This window comes from Heptranchias perlo, chromosome 37, assembly GCF_035084215.1.
Source record: "Heptranchias perlo isolate sHepPer1 chromosome 37, sHepPer1.hap1, whole genome shotgun sequence".
Taxonomy (NCBI): Eukaryota; Metazoa; Chordata; class Chondrichthyes; order Hexanchiformes; family Hexanchidae; genus Heptranchias; species Heptranchias perlo.
This window is the reverse complement of record NC_090361.1, coordinates 12,122,281-12,143,502: the sequence shown is the minus strand read 5'-3', so window position 1 is coordinate 12,143,502 and position 21,222 is coordinate 12,122,281. Positions and strand designations below refer to the sequence as shown.

The 21,222-nt window shown below is 44.7% G+C and overlaps 1 protein-coding gene across 2 annotated transcripts in view; it reads left to right on the top strand.

The window, feature by feature from the left end:
- LOC137304514 (adhesion G protein-coupled receptor E2-like) overlaps positions 1 to 21,222 on the top strand; it is a 74,846-nt gene that overhangs the window by 19,884 nt on the left and 33,740 nt on the right. Inside the window, exons 2-7 of one of the 2 annotated variants that reach the window (XM_067973148.1) lie at positions 8,309 to 8,398; positions 9,993 to 10,139; positions 12,479 to 12,625; positions 14,152 to 14,298; positions 17,958 to 18,107; positions 19,958 to 20,098. In XM_067973148.1, coding sequence (XP_067829249.1) covers positions 8,309 to 8,398; positions 9,993 to 10,139; positions 12,479 to 12,625; positions 14,152 to 14,298; positions 17,958 to 18,107; positions 19,958 to 20,098 — 822 coding nt within the window. The remainder of the gene's footprint in view (positions 1 to 8,308; positions 8,399 to 9,992; positions 10,140 to 12,478; positions 12,626 to 14,151; positions 14,299 to 17,957; positions 18,108 to 19,957; positions 20,099 to 21,222) is intronic. The other variant, XM_067973149.1, reaches the window with a different exon arrangement.

The window sequence follows — 21,222 nt, the reverse complement described above, 5'->3', positions numbered from 1 at the left end:
ACTGGATTGCTCATGCATAGAGCTGGCGCGGACCCGATGGGCCAAATGGCCTTCTTCTCTGCTGTAACCTTTCTATGATTCCATGAAATCACACTGCCTCAGGCAGGTGACGAAAGAGAGGATAGGGAAAGACACAGAAATGGAGAGAGGTAAAAGAGAAAGACAGGGAAAGGGCGATGAGAGAGAAGACTATATTAATGGTGTTTGACCTACATGCTAGATGCAGCTTGTTGCTCTTATGCATGGTTATGTTTTAGGCAAAGGTCAAAGGTCTCAGATTGAGCATCTGAACAACATTGACACTCAGGCAGCTGCAATCTCCGCCATTACAGTGCAGGACAGTTTTATTGTTTGAACGATTTGCAATCAAACAAACTGAACTTTGCATGCGGTGGGAAGAGCTCATTATCTTTGTGTTACCGATTCACCACACTTGCAGATTACATCGGTGATGCAGTGACTTTAGCCCCTTGAACTGACACGAAATCTTCTGCAGCCACCACTGCTACTAATTCCAGTCACGCAGTGTCGGTGCTGTTCAGGTTTGGGCTTTAGAAGGTCGACAGATCGGATCTACACAAAATTTTACATTCAGCCGGTATTAAGTGTGATAATCAGGCCAATTCCAAGGTGTCCAACACCATGACGGAATCAGCTTAGGGTATTGAGCATGATAGCTCATTCGAAGGGCATACAACAGGAAAATAAATTTAAAACAGAAATAGACAGTTTCCTGGAAGTAAAGGGAATTAGGGGTTACGGGGAGCGGGCAGGAAATTGGACATGAATTTAGATTTGAGGTTAGGATCAGATCAGCCATGATCTTATTGAATGGCGGAGCAGGCTCGTGGGGCTGATTGGCCTACTCCTGCTCCTATTTCTTATGTTCTTAAATTAGACCAATTCAAGCAGAATTGGAGATGATGATTGGAGAAATATTCAAGATGATGTGTTTGAAAGAGTTAATGAAACATGATTGATGCGCGTTCTCAAAAGAAATGTTGTTTACAACAGAATCCATTGCTACTGCATACGGACCTCTGCCATGCTGCGTTCCAGAGAATTGGACTGAACTAGTTGATACACTGGGCTGGTCCTGTGAGATGATACGACCACATTGAGGAAGCTCAGTCAATAACAGGTTAAAGCGACCATATCAGATTCTCTTCCATGGCATTCAAAAGACATTAAAGGCCGAAACTAGAAAAGTTTGAGGGGACCAGTTTCCTCTCATGTCAAGGTTGCTATGGGAAGAACTCTACTTGTTAAAATGCCAAGCATACCCTACTCACCACAAGCACCAAAGCACAACGTTTGTTGATTAGGCTGCCTGTTTTTAATCAGCCATTTCCCAGTACAGGAAAAAGATCAGCCATGGCGAAGGAACAGCAAAGATTCACTGGGCCAATACCAGGTTCTAGTCATGAGAAAAGGCTCAAGGAAGTGAGGGTTTTCCAGCTGGCTGTTTCCAGTCACGAGTAAATCGGTAAGAAGTGGACATAGACTGGGAATGGTCAGCCGAAGAATGGTGGGAGAAGTTAGAAGAAATGTTTAGATTTCCTCTCGTGTGGCGTAACGACGCTCGCTAGTCGGCTACAATCCGTCGTTCCTTGTGCCCAGCGTTGCTATGGTAGTAACGACGGAATATGTGACGTGTATCGTCTCTCCGTCATTAGATCCCTATTTGATATGACCGCCCATAACGGGCGGGAATATTCGACACTGTGGTCACTTCTGGGATTCTCCACCGGAATGAGAGACATAGGAACTTAGGAACAGGAGGCCATTCAGCCCCTCGAGCCTGTTCTGCCATTCAATGAGATCATGGCTGATCTGGATCCTAACTCCATTTACGGCGGACGATGGAACACCTCAGCCGATTTAGGAAAGCTGGTCAGGCACGTACGGTTTATGAGGAGCAGGGGGGACACAGTTTAAAGATAATGGGAGGGGAAGTCAAAGGAACAAGGAAATTTGGACAATTATTTTAGTCAGGAGGTGATAGAATTGTGACAGATTATCAGTGGGGCTGGTTGAGCAGGGTTAAAAAAACGATTGGATGGATTCCTGCTTGGAAGAGGCTGTAAGTTTCAGAATCACAGTAAGGACCCTGATGGGTGGTGGAAGGCTAGGCTAGATAGATTGATGGACCTGCCCAAAAATCTGTCCAAGAACTGTCAAAATCAGGAAAATACTAATAATGAGATGTACGTAGCTCTCAAGCCCACTTATTTGTGAGTGGCTGTGTTAATCTTTCCATGCGCATCAAAGCAGAATGCTACTGTGGTTCTGTAAAGGTTCAAGTATAACCACTCGAGACCTTGAACAGGGAACTACGCCTCCGTGAATAAAATGTTTGGTGAGCCCTTTCTTCCCTTTCCTTCGGGAAGACACGATGAAATGTTCAAAGTCAAGTCAAATTTCGGCGTGCCTCTGATATCACCGCGACCAAATGGCATAAAGCTCGCCCATCCGCAAAGAAAAGAGGTTACCTTAATGCCGATGATGTGCTTTTTTACAAGAGGCACCAACCTCATGACGCAGGATTTGGAAACCACTCCTACTTTTGTGATTAAATTTCCTATGACCTCCCCTACTATAGTTCCATTGGTGCCAATCTCTTCCAGTTACCTCTCCCGAGAGCCTCTGATTGTCATAGTAACAAGGGCCTCGATTGTAACCCTCCTGGCCCAAGAAGAATTGTGCGGGGGGAGGGAGGAAGGGGTTAAGATTAGGCCCAGTCCACTCAACAGCCTGAGGTCGCTCCGTTCCCACCTGGCACTATTTCACCTTTGCCGACTTTCAATTAGACCGAGGCTCCCGCCACAGGCAGGCGGGGGGGCTGGGGGGGGGGGCCTCCTTTACTCTCAAAAGGCACGGCCCAATAATGTTAACTAAGGGTCAGGGGGAGTCCCGCACTGTGCGGAACCTGACAGCAGAACCAAGGCGAGAGAAGCCGATCGGCCAGAAGAGGCCAAGGTAAGCTTTGCGGAATTACTTTTGTGAGAGCTCCTTGTGGGCCAAGAGGAGCAGGAGTGCTTCTCCCTTCGCCAAGGCCCGCAAAGAGCCCTTGAGCTAGCCCAGGCCAGGGCCTTTGCCTCTCCCTCTGCATGCTGGCATCGGCTGCCAAAGCCCTTGCCCGGCGGTGAGGCGATTCCGAGGACCGTTCCTCCTGACCCGAAATCCCACTCCTGCCGCCGGCCCTGGTGGCAGTCCTGCCAGTTTCGGGCGGAAGACATTGCCGGAATATTCAGCAAGGCCTGGGATTAAAATGGTCCAGGCCTCACGCTGAGATCCCCAAGGGGTTTCCCTCCCGCCCGTCCAAAACGCACCCCCCCCAGTAAAAATCGAAGCCTTAGTAATAGTTTCAGGCAGGAGAAGACCTTCGGTCCATCTAGCCTACTAGATGCAGGGAGGATGTTCCTGATGGCTGGGGAGTCCAGAACCAGGGGTCACAGTCTCAGGATACGGGGTATGTCATCTAGAACCGAGATGAGGAGAAATTTCTTCACTCAGAGGGTGGTGAACCTGTGGAATTCTCTACCACAGAAGGCAGTGGAGGCCAAGTCATTAGATGTATTCAAGAAGGAGATAGATATATTTCTTAATGCTAAAGGGATCAAGGGATATGGGGAAAAAGCGGGAACAGGGTACTGAGTTAGACGATCAGCCATGATCATTTTCAGAAGAGCCGAATGGCCTACTCTTGCTCCTATTTTCTATGATTCTATGTTAGCCCAGCTATCCACAATATTCCTTTGGCCCATTTCCAATAACCCTGAATCCCATTTGCTGACAAAAACCTGTCCAGTTCCTTCTTGAAACCCATTAAGGCTTCTCATTCCACCTCCCATGCTAGTAATCTGTTCCACACACTCGCTACCTTTTAATAAAAAAAAGTTCCTCCTAGATTTTGACTATTTGACCGTGGGAGGGCATCGCAGCCGACCTTATGCTGTGCTCACCACACGTGCACACTTTGCAGGAGGAGTCGCTGGGCAGTGGTCGGTGATTGGTAACTGGGTTTGCTCCCTCCCTAGCTCAGGGGCACTGTGCAGCCCCAAATGCAACCTCAGGTGAGTTCAGCCAAATGTGCAGATGATTGGGCCCGGGAGCTCTGACTCAGCACCGCAATAGGCACTGAGGAGACATTATTTGTGTACCTCAGCACGACATTGTGGATATTACATTGAAATGCATCACCATCCCTCCGTGTAATGTCACTTTGTAAAACCAAAGATGGCTCTTTGGCCATTCTCCCAACCCCAGTGGAAAAAAATAAAAGTTCACCAACCATTCTTCTATTAAAAGACACTGCCCGTTTAATTCTCTAAACAGATGGTAACGATTTCCCCTTCTTTCAGAATTGAAACTCTTGTGTTGTTTGAGGGGATTTCAGATCGCACGAGTTTGCCAAGAGTCTTTTTTTTCTGGGCACATCGATTTTCTCTCCTTTTGTGTAGATGGAACCGTTGACCTCTCACCGGGGTGCAGCTCCAGGGTCAAGGTTCACGCCCCCACGGCACCTCACCAAATTGGCTGTTATTCTCATGGCAGCCTTGGCAACGGGTGCGGATTGGCTACTTTACCACATTGGGCAGCCCGGCCAAGCCTGACATCTACATATTTCAGCTGGGCCTCCTGGGTTGTGATCAGGAGTGAGAATGCTGGCCGATTTTTCCCCTCCACACTAACAACAACATCAACAACTTGCATTTATATAGCGCCTCTTACATGGTAAAACGTCCCAAGGCGCTTCACAGGAGCGATTATCAAACAAAATTTGACACTGAGCCACATAAGGAGATACTATATTAAGGATCCTGTATAAGGAGATATATAGATTCCTTGGCTTTATAAATAGAAGCATAGACTACAAAAGCAAGGAAGTTGTGCTAAACCTTTATAAATCACTGGTTAGGCCTCAGCTGGAGTATTGTGGCCAATTTTGGGCATCCCACTTTAGAAAGGATGTCAAGGCCTTGGAGAGGGTGCAGAGGAGATTTACTAGAATGGTATCAGGGATGAGGGACTTCAGTCACATGGAAAGATTGGAGAAACTGGGGTTCTCCTTAGAGCGGAGAAGGTTAAGGGGACATTTCATCGAGGTGTTCAAAATCATGAAGGGTTTTGATAGAGTAAATAAGGAGAAACTGTTTCCAGTGGCAGAAAGGTTGGTAAGCAGAGAGCACAGATTTAAGGTAATTGGCAAAAGAACCAGAGGTGACATGAGGAAAGAAAATTTTTGGCAACAAGTTGCTACGATCAGGAATGCACTGCCTGAAAGGGTGGTGGAAGCAAATTCAATAATAACGTTTAAAAGGAAATTGGATAAATACTTGAAGGAGAAAAATTTGCAGGACTATGGGGAAAGAGCAGGGGAGTGGATCTAATTGGATAGCTCTTTCAAAGAACCGGCACAAGTACGATGGGCCGAATGGCCTCATTCTATGCTGTATCGTTCTATGATTAGGGCAGATCAAAGGGGTACGTTTTAAGGAACATCTTAAAGGAAGGTCTTAAAGGAGGGCAGAAAGATAGAGAGGTGGAGAGGTGTAGGGCGGGAATTCCAGAGATTAGGGCCCAGACAGTGAAAGGCACTGTCAGCAATGGTGCAGCGAAGGAAATCGGGGATGCACAAGAGGCCAGAATTGCAGGAAACGCAGAGTTCTCATAGGGTCATAGGGCTGGAGGAGGTTATGGAGATAAGGAGGGGCGAGGGCATGCCCAGGTTGCACTAAGGCCAACTGAGGCAATGGATATCTGCGTGTACCAGATACATGGCTCGCCAAAAAAAAAATGCGTGTCTACTTTCAAACCATTCGAGACCGGATCACTCAGCAAAGGTAGCAAGTGTAAATGTTCCAAAGCTTTTAGCTTCGCTTCCTCGTTAGACCAATGATTTAGTTTCAACAGTAACAGATGGTGACCAGGCTGATGTTCATTGTAACCTGTGTATGTTTCTTGTGCGTTGTTTGGGTTTTGATGTGGCACCTCCTTCCTGTGAATCCAAGCATCATTATTGATACAACATGCTTTTGAGAAGGGTTGATTAAACCTGAAACTGCTTATTTTATCTCTGTGAAACCACCCAGAAGCACAGTTTTTAATCTGGCTGAGGACCGACTATCTCACTTCCATCTTGCGATCATGTTTCAGAAAATGTTGTGGTCTGAGGTCTTTGAGCTGAACATTGGTACAATCATAATCGTCAGCTTAGTGTTTCATTTGGAGAATACTGCGAGCTAAATAGGGATTCTCGACACAGTCTCAGCGCACAGGATTCCTTTCAAAGAGCAAATCACCCCATCGGCACACACTATCCCATGTCCCATTGTCAGCTGTGGCTCAGTTGGTAGCGCTCTCCCCTCTGAGTCAGAAAGTTGTGGGTTTAAGACTTGAGCACAAAATCCAGGCTGACACTCCCAGTGCAGTACTGAGGGAGTGCCGCACTGTCGGAGGTGCCATCTTTCGGATGAGATGTTAAACCGAGGTCCTGTCTGTCCTCTCAGGTGGACGTAAAAGATCCCATGGCTCTATTTCGAAGATGAGCAGGGGAGTTCTCCCGAGTGTCTTGGCCAATATTTATCCCTCAGCTAATATCACCAAACAACAAATAATCTGGTCATTATCACATTGCTGTTGTGGGATCTTGCTGTGTGCAAATTGGCTGCTGCATTCCCTACATTACAACATTGACTACACTTCAAAAAAATGTACTTCAATGGCTGTAAAGTACTTTGAAAGGGGCTATATAAATGCAAGTTCTTTCTTTTATGATTGGAAGGGGCAACCTCACCATCAGGGTCATTTGTAAAACAAGTGTGTCTCATTATAGGGACGTGATATATGGTATTGATCTGGACATCTGGAACATCAAGCTGGCTCTCCCTTCAGAAGGTGGTCCTTGTTTTACTGTGTAGGTCCTTCTGTCTTGTTGAAGGCAGATGTTTTCTAACCGATGAAAAAACTCTGAGACTTGGGCTGACCACTGTTGGAAGGCTGGAACACTGGCCCATATATTATAAAACCATGAACTCCTTACCTGGGCTTGTATTCCCTGGAGTACAGAAGATTGAGGGGTGATCTGATCGAGGTGTTTGAAATGTTAAAAGGATTCAATAGAGAAACTATTTCCTCTGGTGGGGGAATCAAGAACGAGGGGACATAATCTTAAAATTAGAGCTTGACCATTTCGGAGGGAAATCAGGAAGCAGATTTTCATACAAAGGGTTGTAGAAATCTGGAACTCTCTCCCCCAAAAGGCTGTGGATGCTGGTCGCCAATTGGAGCTTTCAAGACTGAGATCGCTAGATTTTTGTTAGGTAAGGGTATCGAGGGATATGAAGCTAAGGCAGGTAAATAGATTTAAGGTGCAGATCAGCCATGATCTAAATTGAATGATGGAGCTGACTCAAGGGCCTACTCCTGTTCCTATGTTCTTAACCTGTGACCTTCTTGGTCTCTCTGACTAAGTATCACATACCCACTGAGCTATCAAGGGATCTTAGAACTTTTGAACATTGTAATCCGACCACTTTCCCCTCAGGAAGTAGTCTTCATATTTCCCAGCAGCTCTACTGGGAGATTCATCTCCATACAAACTAACAATAACCTGATGGAAATGAAGCAGGAATGGGATGTTTCAATGGGGACTCAGTAAAATTGAGAAGACATGGATTCCAACACTACTGGACTCCGGTGGCTGAAGATTGAAATTGGCTCAGCGGATCTGCTCAGCTCCTTGGGAGAAGAGGAGGCCTTGAGATGACCTAAGAAGATGCACGAAGGTTACTGGCAAAGCTGATCTCAGAAAATTGTTCCCTATGGGGAAGTGTTCAAATACCAAGGACACAATGTACAAATTAGAAAGTGAGGAGTAAGGAGGGAAGAGAAGGTAAATCTTTTCACTCAAAGTGTCACAGAATTGAAGAAGAAGTTACCAGGGAAGGCAGCAAGGAATCCTAACAAACCAGAAATATAAATCTCAATGTTTTGGAACAATGTCTTTACAATGGTAGGATTTACATTTGATTGGCCATTGAATTACATAGAATTCACAGCGTAGAAACAGGCCATTCGGCCCAACTGCTCTATGCTGATGTTTATGCTCCATGTGAGCCTCCTCCCTCCCTACTTCATCTAACCCTATCAGCATATCTTTCAAGTTCATCATTAGTGATTAACCAATTCAACTCAGATACTTTTCACTGTGTTCTCTTGGTGAGGCAATTGGGAAATGTCTAAAATAATTATATATCAATGAATGATGCATTATGTTTGTTTGTTTGTTTATTTTCCTCTCCAGTGATTTGTATCTATTTCACTTGGGATCAGTATGTCAGTGGCCTGACATGTGCACATGGGTACACTAAGAGCATCAATGGAACATGTATTGGTGAGTTTTATGTTTGTTTTTAACTATACGATTAAAACACTGAGACTTAACTTTCCTTTAATGTTCATTACATTTTTTTACCATTTCCAGTCTTCCTCCATTTTGTTCCTTTTAATTTTTTTTTGGCTTTAACCTCTCTGTTTAACCTTAGTTCTAAGTTTTGACTTTGACCGGTATACTTCGATATGGCGTAGCCTTATTAAAAGACTACCCTGTGCGTTGAGTTCTTATCTTATAGTTCTTGCCTGTAATCTCAGTCTCGAGTTACAGTGTTGCTTGGACTATCTCTAGAGAATGAAGTTCGCCAATCTCACCCAGTGTAACTGAAGTCCATGAGGGAGTGACGCCAATCATCCCAATATTTCTGCAACAGAGAGGCCAAAGACAAAAATTAAAGGGAGGGGAAAAAGGAGGAAGACTGGAAATTGTAAAAAAAACCAAGAGATATAAGAAGAAAATGAATTATGAAGAAAAATTGAGGAAAGTGCTGGTTTTCTTTGGAAAAAGAGGAGGCATTAGAAGATGGACAAAGGTTACTGACAAAACTAATCTAGGAAAATTGTTCCCTACGGGGAAGGTTTCAAATATCAAGGACATAATGTACAATTTAGAAAGTGAGGAGTAAGTGCCATAGAGTTGAGGAAGAAGTTACCATGGAAGGCAATGGAAATTGGCAGTATGAATGAATTCTACAACAACTTGCATTGATATAGCACTTTTAACGTAGTAAAACATCCCAAGGTGCTTCACAGGAGTATAATCAGACAAAGAAATTGACACCGAACCAAAGAGGAGACATTACAAAAGTTGACCAAAAGCTTGGTCAAAGACATAAGTTTTAAGGAGTGTCTTAAAGGAGGAGAGAGAGGTGGAGATGCAGAGAGGTTTAGGGAAGGAATTCTAGAGCTTAGGGCCTAGGCCACTGAAGGCACGGCCACCAATGGTGGGGCGAAGGAAGTCGGGGATACACAAGGGGCCAGAATTGAAGGAATGCAGAGTTCTCGAAGGGTTGTAGGGCTGGAGAGATAGGGAGGGGGCGAGGCCATGGAGGGGTTTGAAAACAAGGATGAGAATTTTTAAATCGAGGCGATCAGGGACCAGGAGCCAATGTAGGTCAGCAAGCACTGGGTTGATGGTTGAATGGGACATGGTGCGAGTTAGGATACAGGCAGCAGAGTTTTGGATGAGCTCAAGTTCATGGAGGGTGGAAGAGGGGAGGCCGGCCAGGAGAGCATTGGAAAGTCGAGTCTGGAGGTAACAAAAGCATGAATGAGGGTTTCAGCAGCAGATGGGCTATGGCAGATGTGGAGACAGGCGATGTTATGGAGGTGGAAGTAGGTGGTCTTTGTGATGGAGAGGATATAGGGTTGAAAGCTGAGGTCTCTTTCCTTGAGATCAATCTTATCTACTCAACCTGCTCTTTCTGGGCCCAATGGCCTTTTACTGTTCCTGAAGATTCTGATGACCAGACAGAAAGAACTATCATCCCACCAATCTGGGTTGAGTTAAAGCTAGATCCCAACATGTAAAGGTTACTATCTACTCCATTCACAACCCAGTTTCCCCTGCTTATGACATTGTCTCTCTATTGCAGATGATAACGAGTGTCTTGCTAACCCATGTGGACCCTATACAATCTGCCACAACAAGAATGGAGGGTTTCATTGCATCTGCCAGAGAGGATTTGTCTCTGTATCTGCAGATCGCCAGCTCGATGGTAAAACAGTGTCCTTCTGTGTAGGTCAGTATAATTACAAACCTGATCATTGTTCTTAGACATGCTGGGACAATGTGCTGCAGGTGCATCGCATGTGAAGCCAAATTGGCAAACTTACATATGGAGTGAGAAGGTATTAGAACTCAGGAGAAGTCTGAATGCAGTAGCTGAGGACCTGCTTGGAGGTGCCAACACTTGAGACAAATCCTCTCTGGCAAATGCAGTGAAACCCTCCGTTCTTCTTGTGGCAGATTATATAGGGTCCACACGGGTTAGCGAGACACTCGTCCTCATCTGCATCAACGACCTATGGAAGGCACAGGGAATCAGGACGCTTGTATGCAAACTTTCGGGAGCATGACCAGGTGTTACAGTTTCGGCCATACCTTAGACGTTCTCTCGGGCACAGTCAAAATTAAGTAAAGAGAAAGTGTTTCCACTGCCAGGAGGGTCGATAACCAGAGGACACAGATTTAAGATAACTGGCAAAAGAACCAGAGAGGAGATGAGGAGAAATTCATTTTACGCAGCGAGTTGATATGATATGGAATGCACTGCCTGAAAGGGTGGTGGAAGCAGATTCAATAATAACTTTCAAAAAGGAATTGGTTATATATGTGAAAAGGAACAATTTGCACTATTACGGGAAAGAGCAGGGGAGTAGGACTAATTGGATAGCTCTTTCAAAGAGCCAGCACAGACACAATGGGCCGAATGGCCTCCTTCTGTGCTGTAAGATTCTATGATTCTATGATCGTCGTGCGTTTATGTGCTCTGAGTCTTAGGTTTCAGGGTGTGTCCATACTGTCCAATACCTAACTACATAACCCAGGGGTGTAACAGTAGTGATCTGAACTGGATACTTGTGTCTTTTGGACATTTGCTTCTTCAATTTCTTTGAAGGCAGATTGAGAAAACACTTGGTGAGACACAGCAAGGTACAAATTCTTAAGCTGCCTTATGTCGCACTAAATGAGCACACGGAGCAATTGTTATGGTCGGATATTAGTTCAATCAGAACAACTTGGCTTTGCGTAGTGGTACAAAATAACGAACGTGCTATGCTTCCTCACGTCAGCGGGTTGTTTTGCTTCAGTTAAACAAAACCGTTTCAAACTACTCCTCTGCATTCTAAACCTCGCAGCCTTTTCTGGGGCTGGCTGCTTTGCAATATTGTTTTATTGATTAAAAAGAAGACTGATTGCCTGTATCTCTGGGTAAAATTCAACTTCAGCAGGGGCTCCAAACGGGCAGTAGCGGATCAGCTGCCCATTATACGACTGACTTCAACAAAATTAATCAGGGCGTGTAACAGGCAGCTGATATTCTACCATCTGCTTTGCACCCCCTACCATAGTAGAATTTGACTCCTTCTGCCTCTGTATTTTATCTCCCGATCTTCAGCCAGAAAGGAACCAGAGACTTCCCAACACAATGGGAGTGAGGTTTTTATCAATTGTCGAGACAGGCTAATTTAATTGCGTATTATTTACAATTTATGGGCAAGCAACATCAAAGCTAGATTATTAACTTTTTAACCACCTATTGTCTCAGCGATTTTTTACAACTTGTACAAACACACAATGGTTTGAAACACAATATTTAACTCTTTTTACAAATTCTTTCTGTGGAAAAATGGTCAGAATCCTGAAACGTGACACTACAACTGACAGAGGCTTTGAATTTGCCAGGATTTTGTGAAAGCCAATTATTGATGCCTAATATCTTTGAGCACAGACACATAATCTTATATTCTATGGTAATCAAAACAGTTGCTGAAAAGAATGCCATTAATGTGGCATTGCAGATATCCCACAGTGATATTATGATTTGGGCCTTTTCTAAATACCTTTGAATTGTTCAGAGAAGAAGTTAGTTTCCATATGCAGACTGAGCTTTTTATTAAGGTATAATGAGCCAGTCACCAAATGCAATACCCGCCACCCTCTCCTGTCCACTCTTAAAGGTACTAAGTATCATGCTGTCAGAATGTTACATTCAGGCTAACATGACCAGTCAAATTTATTTTACAAGGCAATTACACAGAAGCAAACTCCAAAGTTTAATCACTATCACAGTGGTGTGAGACTTTTAATTTCCAACTCTAACCATCCTTTGGCTTTCCAGCCTGAGATTCCTATTTAAAGGTCACTTTAGTGAGATAATTCTTTTGTGGGTCTTTGCCCATCAGGGTCTAGGTTGAGATGCCTCATTCTCATTTCATAAAAAACCTTCATTTCTAGCAAACAGAGGCAACAGTCATCCCGTGAGCATGGGCTGGATTTGAACTTAGGTTACAAGGCTAATGTTGAACCCACTGTACCACCAGTTATACCTGGATCATCACTATTCTTATGTTGCAGATATGAACGAATGTCTCACTGACCCATGTGGGCCCAAAGCATTATGTCACAACAGCGAAGGGAGTTTTTACTGTACTTGTGGCAAAGGATTTTACTCAGAGTCCGGAGATCACTTAATTGCCAGTCAAGTTGAGTCCCACTGTAGAGGTGAGTACAGTTACGGTAACGGCCATTATTCTTAAGCGATATTTTTGTCCGTAGAGCGATCTTCGTGGCTCCCTCCTTACTCTAGCACTGGTCTCACAATATGCTGCAGTTTCTCCTTTATCATCATCCCTGCCCTCTCGCTCCCTTCACCCTCTCAATTCATCTCCTATTGCTCAACTGGTGCTCCTTGGTCCAATATCGTTAGCTACTCCCTCCCCTCCAGCACTGCAGTCATCAACCATCCCTTAAAAAGCCTACCTTCAAACCCTTCTGTTGCCTCAAACGTTATTGCAGCTCAGAATCAGCAGGATTAAAGGGATAGTGGTAGGGATCTTGTCTTTATGCGATCGTATAAAACGAGTGATAGTGAGTCGACTGCCCATTTTACATCTCTTTCAATTTTTATTTTCTATGACTTCAATGGTAATAAAAAGAGGGAGAGATTTAAAATGGGCGGCCACCTCACTATGACCTGCTTTACACAATCGCACAAAGTCAAAACCCATCCCATTATGTTTGGCTTACACCATATTCTCTGTACCTTAAACCGTGATCTCATTCCTTTCCTGGCTGTTCACTCAAGCTCCACCCGACTACGGACAACCTCAGTGCTCTTTCTGCTTGAACCTCAGTTGTGCTAAAAATCATCAACAAACCTTTACTAAGTCCATCTACTTTCACCTATGAAATATCCCCACCTTGGCCCTCCACTACCCTTAAGGCTCTCATTCATACCTGTCACCTACAGGCTCTACTTTTCCAAACCTCTCCTTGTCAGTCTCCTGGTTCCCCTTTAAATAAACTCCACCCACACCCAATGCTGAACAAGATCCCTCTCATCTAATTCAACTGTCCTCAATGACTTCCATTAGCTCCTGTCCTTCAGGGCATCAATTTCAAAATTCCCATTCTCATCTACACAAAACCTTCTACAGCTTCATTCCACCCTATCTCTGTAAGTTTCACCAGACCTGCGTCACTGCTCTTCCATCTCTAGTCTACTATACATTCCCATCTCGCTCCACCTCCACCGTCAATGGAAGAATCTTCACCCATCTTGCCCCACACTCTGAAACTCTGTCACTAAACCTTTCCACCTTGCTACATTTGTCCCACCTTCAAAAGCCTTTTTGAACCATGTCCCCCACCCTCTCCTGTCTACTGATAAAGGTGCTAAATATCACAATGTTACATTCAGGCTAACACAACCAGTCAAATTTATTTACAAGGCAATTACACAGAAGCAACCTCTAAAGAATAGTGGTGTGTGATTTTTAATTCTAACCATCCTTTAGCTTTCTCTATTTGAGGGTCACTTTAGTGGCAGAATTATTTTGAGGGTCTTTGCCCATCAGGGTCTACATTGAGATACCCCAAAATCATTTCATGGAAGATCTTTAATTCTAAGCCACTGTCATCCCATGGGTGTGGGCTGGATTTGGACCTACGTCCCAAGGGTGAAAGGTTAGTGTTGAACCCACTGCACCATCAGTAATCCCCAGCTTATCACTCTTCTTATGTTGCAGATGAGGACGAGTGTCTCACTAACCCATGTGGGCCCAATGCCTTCTGCCACAACACTGAAGGGAGTTTTTACTGTACTTGTGGTAGAGGATTTTACTCAGAGTCCGGAGATCACTCGTTTGCTGGTCAAACCGAGTCCTACTGTAGAGGTGAGTACGGTTACAGTAATGGCCATAATTCTTAAGCAATATTTTTGTCTGTAGTGCGATCTTTCATAGTTCACTCCCTACTCTAGCTCTGGTCTCACAATATGCTGCAGTTTCTCCTTTATCATCATCCCAGCACTTAACAGATGCATCTCTTTGATGAGACTCACCACTCGCTCCCTTCACCCTCTCAATTCATCTCCCTTTCCTCAACTGCTGATTCTTGGCCCAAGGCTCACCAATATCATTAGCTACTCCTTCCCCTCCAGCACTGTTCCTTCCCCTCAAAGCTTCAGTCATCAACCATCCCTTAAAAAGCCTACCTTCAAACCCTTCTGTTGCCTCCAACTATTGGCCCATCTTCAATCTCACCTCCTCTAAGAGGTCTGGAATGAATCACTGTCACCCAACTCAGTGTCCATCTCTCCCACCACTGCCTGTTCAAATATGTTCAATCTGGCTCCTGTCTCACCCCCAACACTGAGACTGCCATGGACAAAATTACCAACCACATTCTGTGTGACTGTTTGCAGTGCATCATCCTCCCCCATCTTTCTCAGTCTTTATAAGGTTTTTGATACAGTCAATTACACCACCGTGATCTATTGCTTCTACTCCATGGTCCACCTCCTTGGCACCATCCTCACATTGTTCCATTCCTACCTGTCCCAAGAGAGGCATCACATCTCCTGCAATGGCCTCCCCCCCTGTGCTCAATGGCCACCTCCCAAACTTTTATCCTTGGCCCCCTTCTACTTCTCATCTACATGTTTGCCCAAAGCAATATTGTCCTTAAGCAACGGTTAGACTTTCTTATATATGTAGATAATATCCAGTTATACCTGTCCATCGCCACCCTCGATTGTACAACTACTGTCGTGCTGTCTGATTAATTGTCAAACGTTATTGCAGCTCAGCATCAGCAGGATTAAAGGAATAGAGGTAGGGATCTTGACTTTGTGCGATAGTGTGAAATGAGTGATAGCGAGTATACTGCCCATTTTACATCTCTCCCCATTTTTATTTTCTATGACTTCAATGGAAATAAAAAGGAGAGATGTAAAATGGGCTGCTGACTCACTGTCACTCGTTCTGCACAATGGCACAAAGTCAAAACCTATCCCCGTTGCCTTCGGCTCCCACCAAATTCTCTGCACCTTAGGCCATGATCCCATTCCTTTCCTGGCTGTTCACTCAAGCTCAACCTAACTACGCACAACCTCAGTGCTCTTTCTGCTTGAGTCTCAGCCATGCTTCAAATCACCATCAAACCTTTACCAAGTCCACCTACTTTCACCTCTGAAATATCCCTCAACTTTGGCCCTCCACTGCTCCTATTGCTCTCATTCATACCTCTGTCACCTACAGACTCAACTTTTCCAAACCTCTCTTTGTATGTCTTCCTGGTACACCTTATACAAACTCCACCCACACCCAATGCTGTATAAGATCCCTCTTATCTAATTCCCATGTACTCAATGACTTCCATCAGCTCCTGTCCTTCAGGGCAGAGACTTCAAAATCCCCATTCTCATCTGCACAAATCGCTCTACAGCTTCATTCTGTCCTATATCTGCAGCTTTGAGTATATTCAAGGCTGAGATAGATAGATTCTTTGACTCTAGTGGAATCAAGGGATATGGGGATCGGGGGGGAAAGTGGAGTTGAGGTCGAAGATCAGCCATGATCTGACTGATTGGCGGAGCAGGCTCGAGGGGCCATATGGCCTACTCCTGCTCCTATTTCTTATGTTCTTTCACCAGCACCATATCTCTGCTCCTCCATCTCTCATCCATTTTACATTTCTACTTCGCTCCACCTCCACCGTCAATGGAAAAATCTTCACCCATCTTGCCCCACACTCTGAAACTCTGTCCCTAAACCCTTCCACCTTGATACATCTGCCCCCACCCCCCCTTCAAAAGCAACAAAATCTCTTCAACCGTGACTTGGGCCATCTCCCCTAATTTAAGACCCCCTCCTGCTTAGTTCTGACCCAGAACTTTGAAATGCATTGGGATGTTTTGCTCCCTTAAAAAGTTATATCAATGCGAGTTGTCCTAGTTGTCCAGGTTTACTATTCTATACCATATTTGAGGTCACAAAGCAAAGATTTTTTTTGAGGGGGGAAATGAGTAGTGCAATTTTCCTTCAGTAAATCCTCTTGCTGTCAAAAGCCCCCATTAAGGGTTCTCAACATCATGTACAGTGAGATTGCACGTCACATTTATAAGAAAAAGAAAGAGTTGCATTTATATAGCGCCTTTCACAACCTTGAGAGGTCCCAAAGCGCTTTGCAGTCAATGAAGTACTTTTGAAGTGTAGTCACTGTTGTAATGTAGGAAATGCAGCAGCCAATCTGTGCACAGCAAGGTCCTATAAACAGCAATGACTAGTTTTAGTGATGTCAGTCGAAAGATAAATATTGGCCAGGACACCGGGGAGAACTTCCCTGCTCTTCTTCGAAATAGTGCCATGAGATCTTTTACATCCACCTGAACTGGCAGACGGGGCCTCGGTTTAACACCTCATCCAAAAGACGGCTCCTCCGACAGTGCAGCACTCCACTAAAGTGTCAGCCTAGATTTTGTGCTCAAGTGTGACTTAAACGCAGAACCTTCTGACTCAGAGGCGAGAGGGCTACCACTGAGCCACAGCCGAGACCTGTATGATATGACTACTTTGGCGCATTGATCAAAAAATTGTAAAAGTGTTATCTAGAATAAGCTACCAGTCCAGTTTATTACATTTCAGTATTTTGAGGGAAATTCGAGCCCAGGGCAAGGGCTGCAGAAGTATATTGAGCGCAGTTGGAAAATGCACTTGGGAGGTTGTCAAGCATTAGCACTCAGGAGAAGCCTAAGTTCAGTAGCTGATGTGGATTCAATGAGAGGGACTTCTCAAGGTCACAAGATGGGTTTGCATGTAGGAGGCGCTTTAGCCCATTTGATTTCATCCTTCCAGAATGCCAACCTCATGTCTTGCAGTCCTATCTGAAAGTATTGTTTCAGGTTTACTTTATCTCACTAAATATATTGTAAATTCTATAATATCCCCTCTAGGGTGTCCTTTTTTGAGGCGAGTTTATCAAGTTGTCCTCTACTTGGCAGCAGCAGAATTTGAAGATGGAAAATGATATCCCTCCTCAAAAAAACCTCTCTGTTTTCTGGCTGGAATGGTCCAGATACTGGAAAAGTGCCAACCCAAAATAGGGCGCGGGTGACCTTCAAAAGGCACTGGGGGGTCAGGGAGCTTTACGAGGAAATTAGCAAGATGGGGCAGTCTTTGATTTTACCCGGAAATTGCCAGGGTTCAATGAAAGGCCACTTGCTGATCCTCAAAGATTGCAAACACTCACAGCTTATCTTGTGAACTACACTAATCAAAAAGGAAAACTTATATCAGACTGATAATGTACCCTATGGTTCCTGGAAATCACAATTTGACATCAGTAGCTCTACTCCATCTTGTGAAGCTGTACAAAAGACAAAATATAGTTGATCCAGAGCTTAGTGGCTTGGTTTCTCTGTTCACTGAAGACTCACATTGTAAGACTTTACACTTTCATCCAGCCAATGGTTATATACATTATACCAATCAATGAAAAAAAGCTGGAGAGATTGAAACTAAAGACTATTTAATGTTTCTATATTTTGATGCAGATTACAATGAGTGTTACACCACTACAATAATATGTGGCAGTGATGCAACCTGTCACAATACTGAGGGGAGTTTCTACTGCATCTGCAACAAAGGATTCGCTGGGATTTCTGGAGAAACGAATTATACTGGATACAGGAAACGATGTGAAGGTAAAGGCATCAATCGGGGTCTCGTTGGGTCCATTTTGGACGCACATCTTTGGTGATGAACAATGTGACAGCGAGATTTTGTGAAACTCCTTTTTAATGAGGTGTTAGTTAGCAAGTGAAATCTTTATTTCATCCAGAACCAATCAATGACTATGACTTCAATAAGAGGGAGTCACTTCTAAGCTCTTGCCTGTAAACAGGTGCTTCAATGTGACAGGGTAGTCTGTGTTATGGGTTGTTATAACCCCAACATCACTCGGGTCTAATCTTGAGGAACAATTTCAAGAAGGCATTTTCTTCGGTTGATCTACTTTGACACTCTCTAGTTGAGAGACATTTTTCTTCCGAAATCCTCGTCCTCATTCTCATCCTTGTCCTCCAATGAGATTCCCAGAGCGCAATGGGCTAGGCAGACAGAAAAGGAAGAACGAAAGAAGGAACTTGCATTTATATAGCGTCTGTCACAACCTCAGGATGTCCCAAAGCGCTTTGCTGCCAATGAAGTACCTTTGAAGTGTAGTCACTGTTGTAATGTAGGAAATGCCGCAGCCGATTTGCGCACAGCAAGCTCCCACAAACAGCGATGAGATAATGACCAAATAATCTGTTTTAGTGATTGAGGGATAAATATTGGCCAGGACACCGGGGAGAATTCCCCCGCTTTTCTTTGAAAAGTGCCATGGGATCTTTTATATTCACCTGAGAGGGCAGACAGGGCCTTGATTTAATGTCTCATCAGAAAGACGACACCTCCAACAGTGCAGCACTCTGACAGCACTGCATTAGAGTGTCAGCAAAGATTTTGTCTCAGGGGTGAGACTTGAACCTACAACTTTCTGACTGAGAGGCAAGAGTGCTGGCCACTGAGCCACAGCTGACACTTTAATATAGCAAAATGTTCATACCACATTTCCTCCCGCAAAACCCCTTGACGTGACGAGTGCTTCAAATTATCTGCAAATCACTTGCAACAGCAATACAAAAAGTTGCATAAGTAGCAGGAATCAGCTACTGAGCTCTTTTAAACGCCTCTTATCTAAAAAGACTGCCTGACTCATTCAACATCGTAGGTTTGGAGGTGTCAGCAGCAGCAGCCACACCAAATTACATTAATGTCAAAATACGCTTTCCCCTCATCGTACTAACAAAGCTCCTAGCTGGTTTCGGATGGGAACTTAGACCTCCTGCCCCAGGAAATAGTACGAGGTGCGCAAAGGGCAGAAATCAGGCAGTATTGAGTTCGACTCAATTTATCGCAAGACTGTGCTCTTTTGCAGGGTGTAATGGAGATTGAAATTCGCCCCATTGATTGTTGGATTGGTTTATCAGGTGATTTCATATCACTTATATAAACGTGTGTACATATACACATGCTGTAATGGGCGTCAGTTGTTCACAGCACGCAATGTGATCACGAAAGGAGGCCATTTGGCCCATCGAATCCGCATCGGCTCTATGCAAGAGCAATCCAGCTAGTCCCACTCCCCCGCCCTATCCCCGTAGCCCTGCAAATTTTTTACTTTCAAGTACTTATCCAATTCCCTTTTGAAGGCCATGATTGAATCTGCCTCCACCACCCCCTCGGGCAGTGCATTCCAGATCCTAACCACTCGCTGTGTAAAAAAGTTTTTCCTCATGTCACCTTTGGTTCTTTTGCCAATCACTTTAAATCTATGTCCTCTGGTTCTTGACCCTTCCGCCAATGGGAACAGTTTCTCTCTATCTACTATGTCTAGACCCTTCATGATTTTGAACACCTCTATCAAATCTCTTCTCAACCTTCTCTATTCCAAGGAGAACAATCCCAGCTTCTCCAGTCTATCCATATAATCTCCAGTTCTCTGTTACAGATATCGATGAATGTTCTTTGAACCTGTGTGGCCCTAACGCAAACTGTACCAACACAGTGGGGAGTTATACCTGCACCTGTAACCCTGGCTTTATATCAACTTCTGGAGGCACCAGACTGAATCACAGTGATAAATGTGTTGGTAAGGACTTTACATTTTATTCCTCTGATTTCCATCTGTTTGTTCTCTCTTCTCCATAGCAAGGCTGAAACTCCCACTGCAGTACTGAGGGAGTGCTGCACTGTCGGAGGTGCCGTTTTTTGGATGAGACGTTAACCAAGTCCCATTTGCCCTCCCAAGTGGGCATAAAAGATCCCATGGCACTATTCGAAGAGAAACAGTGGAGTTCTCCCGGTGTCCTGGCCAATATTTATCCCTCAACTCACATACTAACACTGGTCATTGCTGTTTGTGGGATCTTGCTGTGTGCAGATTGGCTGCTGCATTTCCTACATTACGACGGTAACTCCACTTCTAAAATAATTCATTGGCCGTAAAGCGCTTTGGGATGTATGAGGTCGTGAAAGGCGCTATATGAATGCAAGTCTTTAATTCTTCCTTTCCTTCTTTCTTGAGCGATTGAATGAGCCTCCTTCACGCTGCCTCCTTCAAGCAGGAGAGCACTGAAGTGAGCCACACCATGAGTCCATTCTGCTTAAAAAAATAAGTCCTTGAGGCATCAAACTTTGCATAACTTCAATACCGTGCTTTGCCCCAGAGGGTAACAACAACAACAACTTGCATTTATATAGTGCCCTTAAACGTAGAAAAACGTCCCAAGGCTTTCGGGCCTTTTCCACTTGCCCGCCAGATTTTACTGAGCGGAGCATCCGCGTGGCCCGCTTTGCCCAATAGGTCGCTAAAATTGCATCGGGGTCCTCTGTTCGTCACAGGACCCCAGTTTGCAAAGATTCACGCGGCTCCCACCTGATTCAGGCAGCTGCCCCGGCCGCCCAATGGAAGTATGGCAGGAGGACGGGAACGGGGCGGTGAATTGACCACACTGACTTTCACTCCGATACCATCCCCTTTCCCGGAAGGGGTTGTAAATCCTCCAACTTCTTTCCTTCGACTCAGCTCTTCCTGTGCGAGCCACCTGCGCAAGCATTAGAAAATATGTACATTTGAAAAAGCAGCAGCAGCCAGACCAGTCATGTTGGCAGAGGAAGCTGTTCCAAGCCTCAGTTACTGCCTGGTTCACCTTGTACGTTGTTCAGTTCCAAATGTACCGCTGCTGCAGAAAGTGTTGGTCAGACCTCATCTGG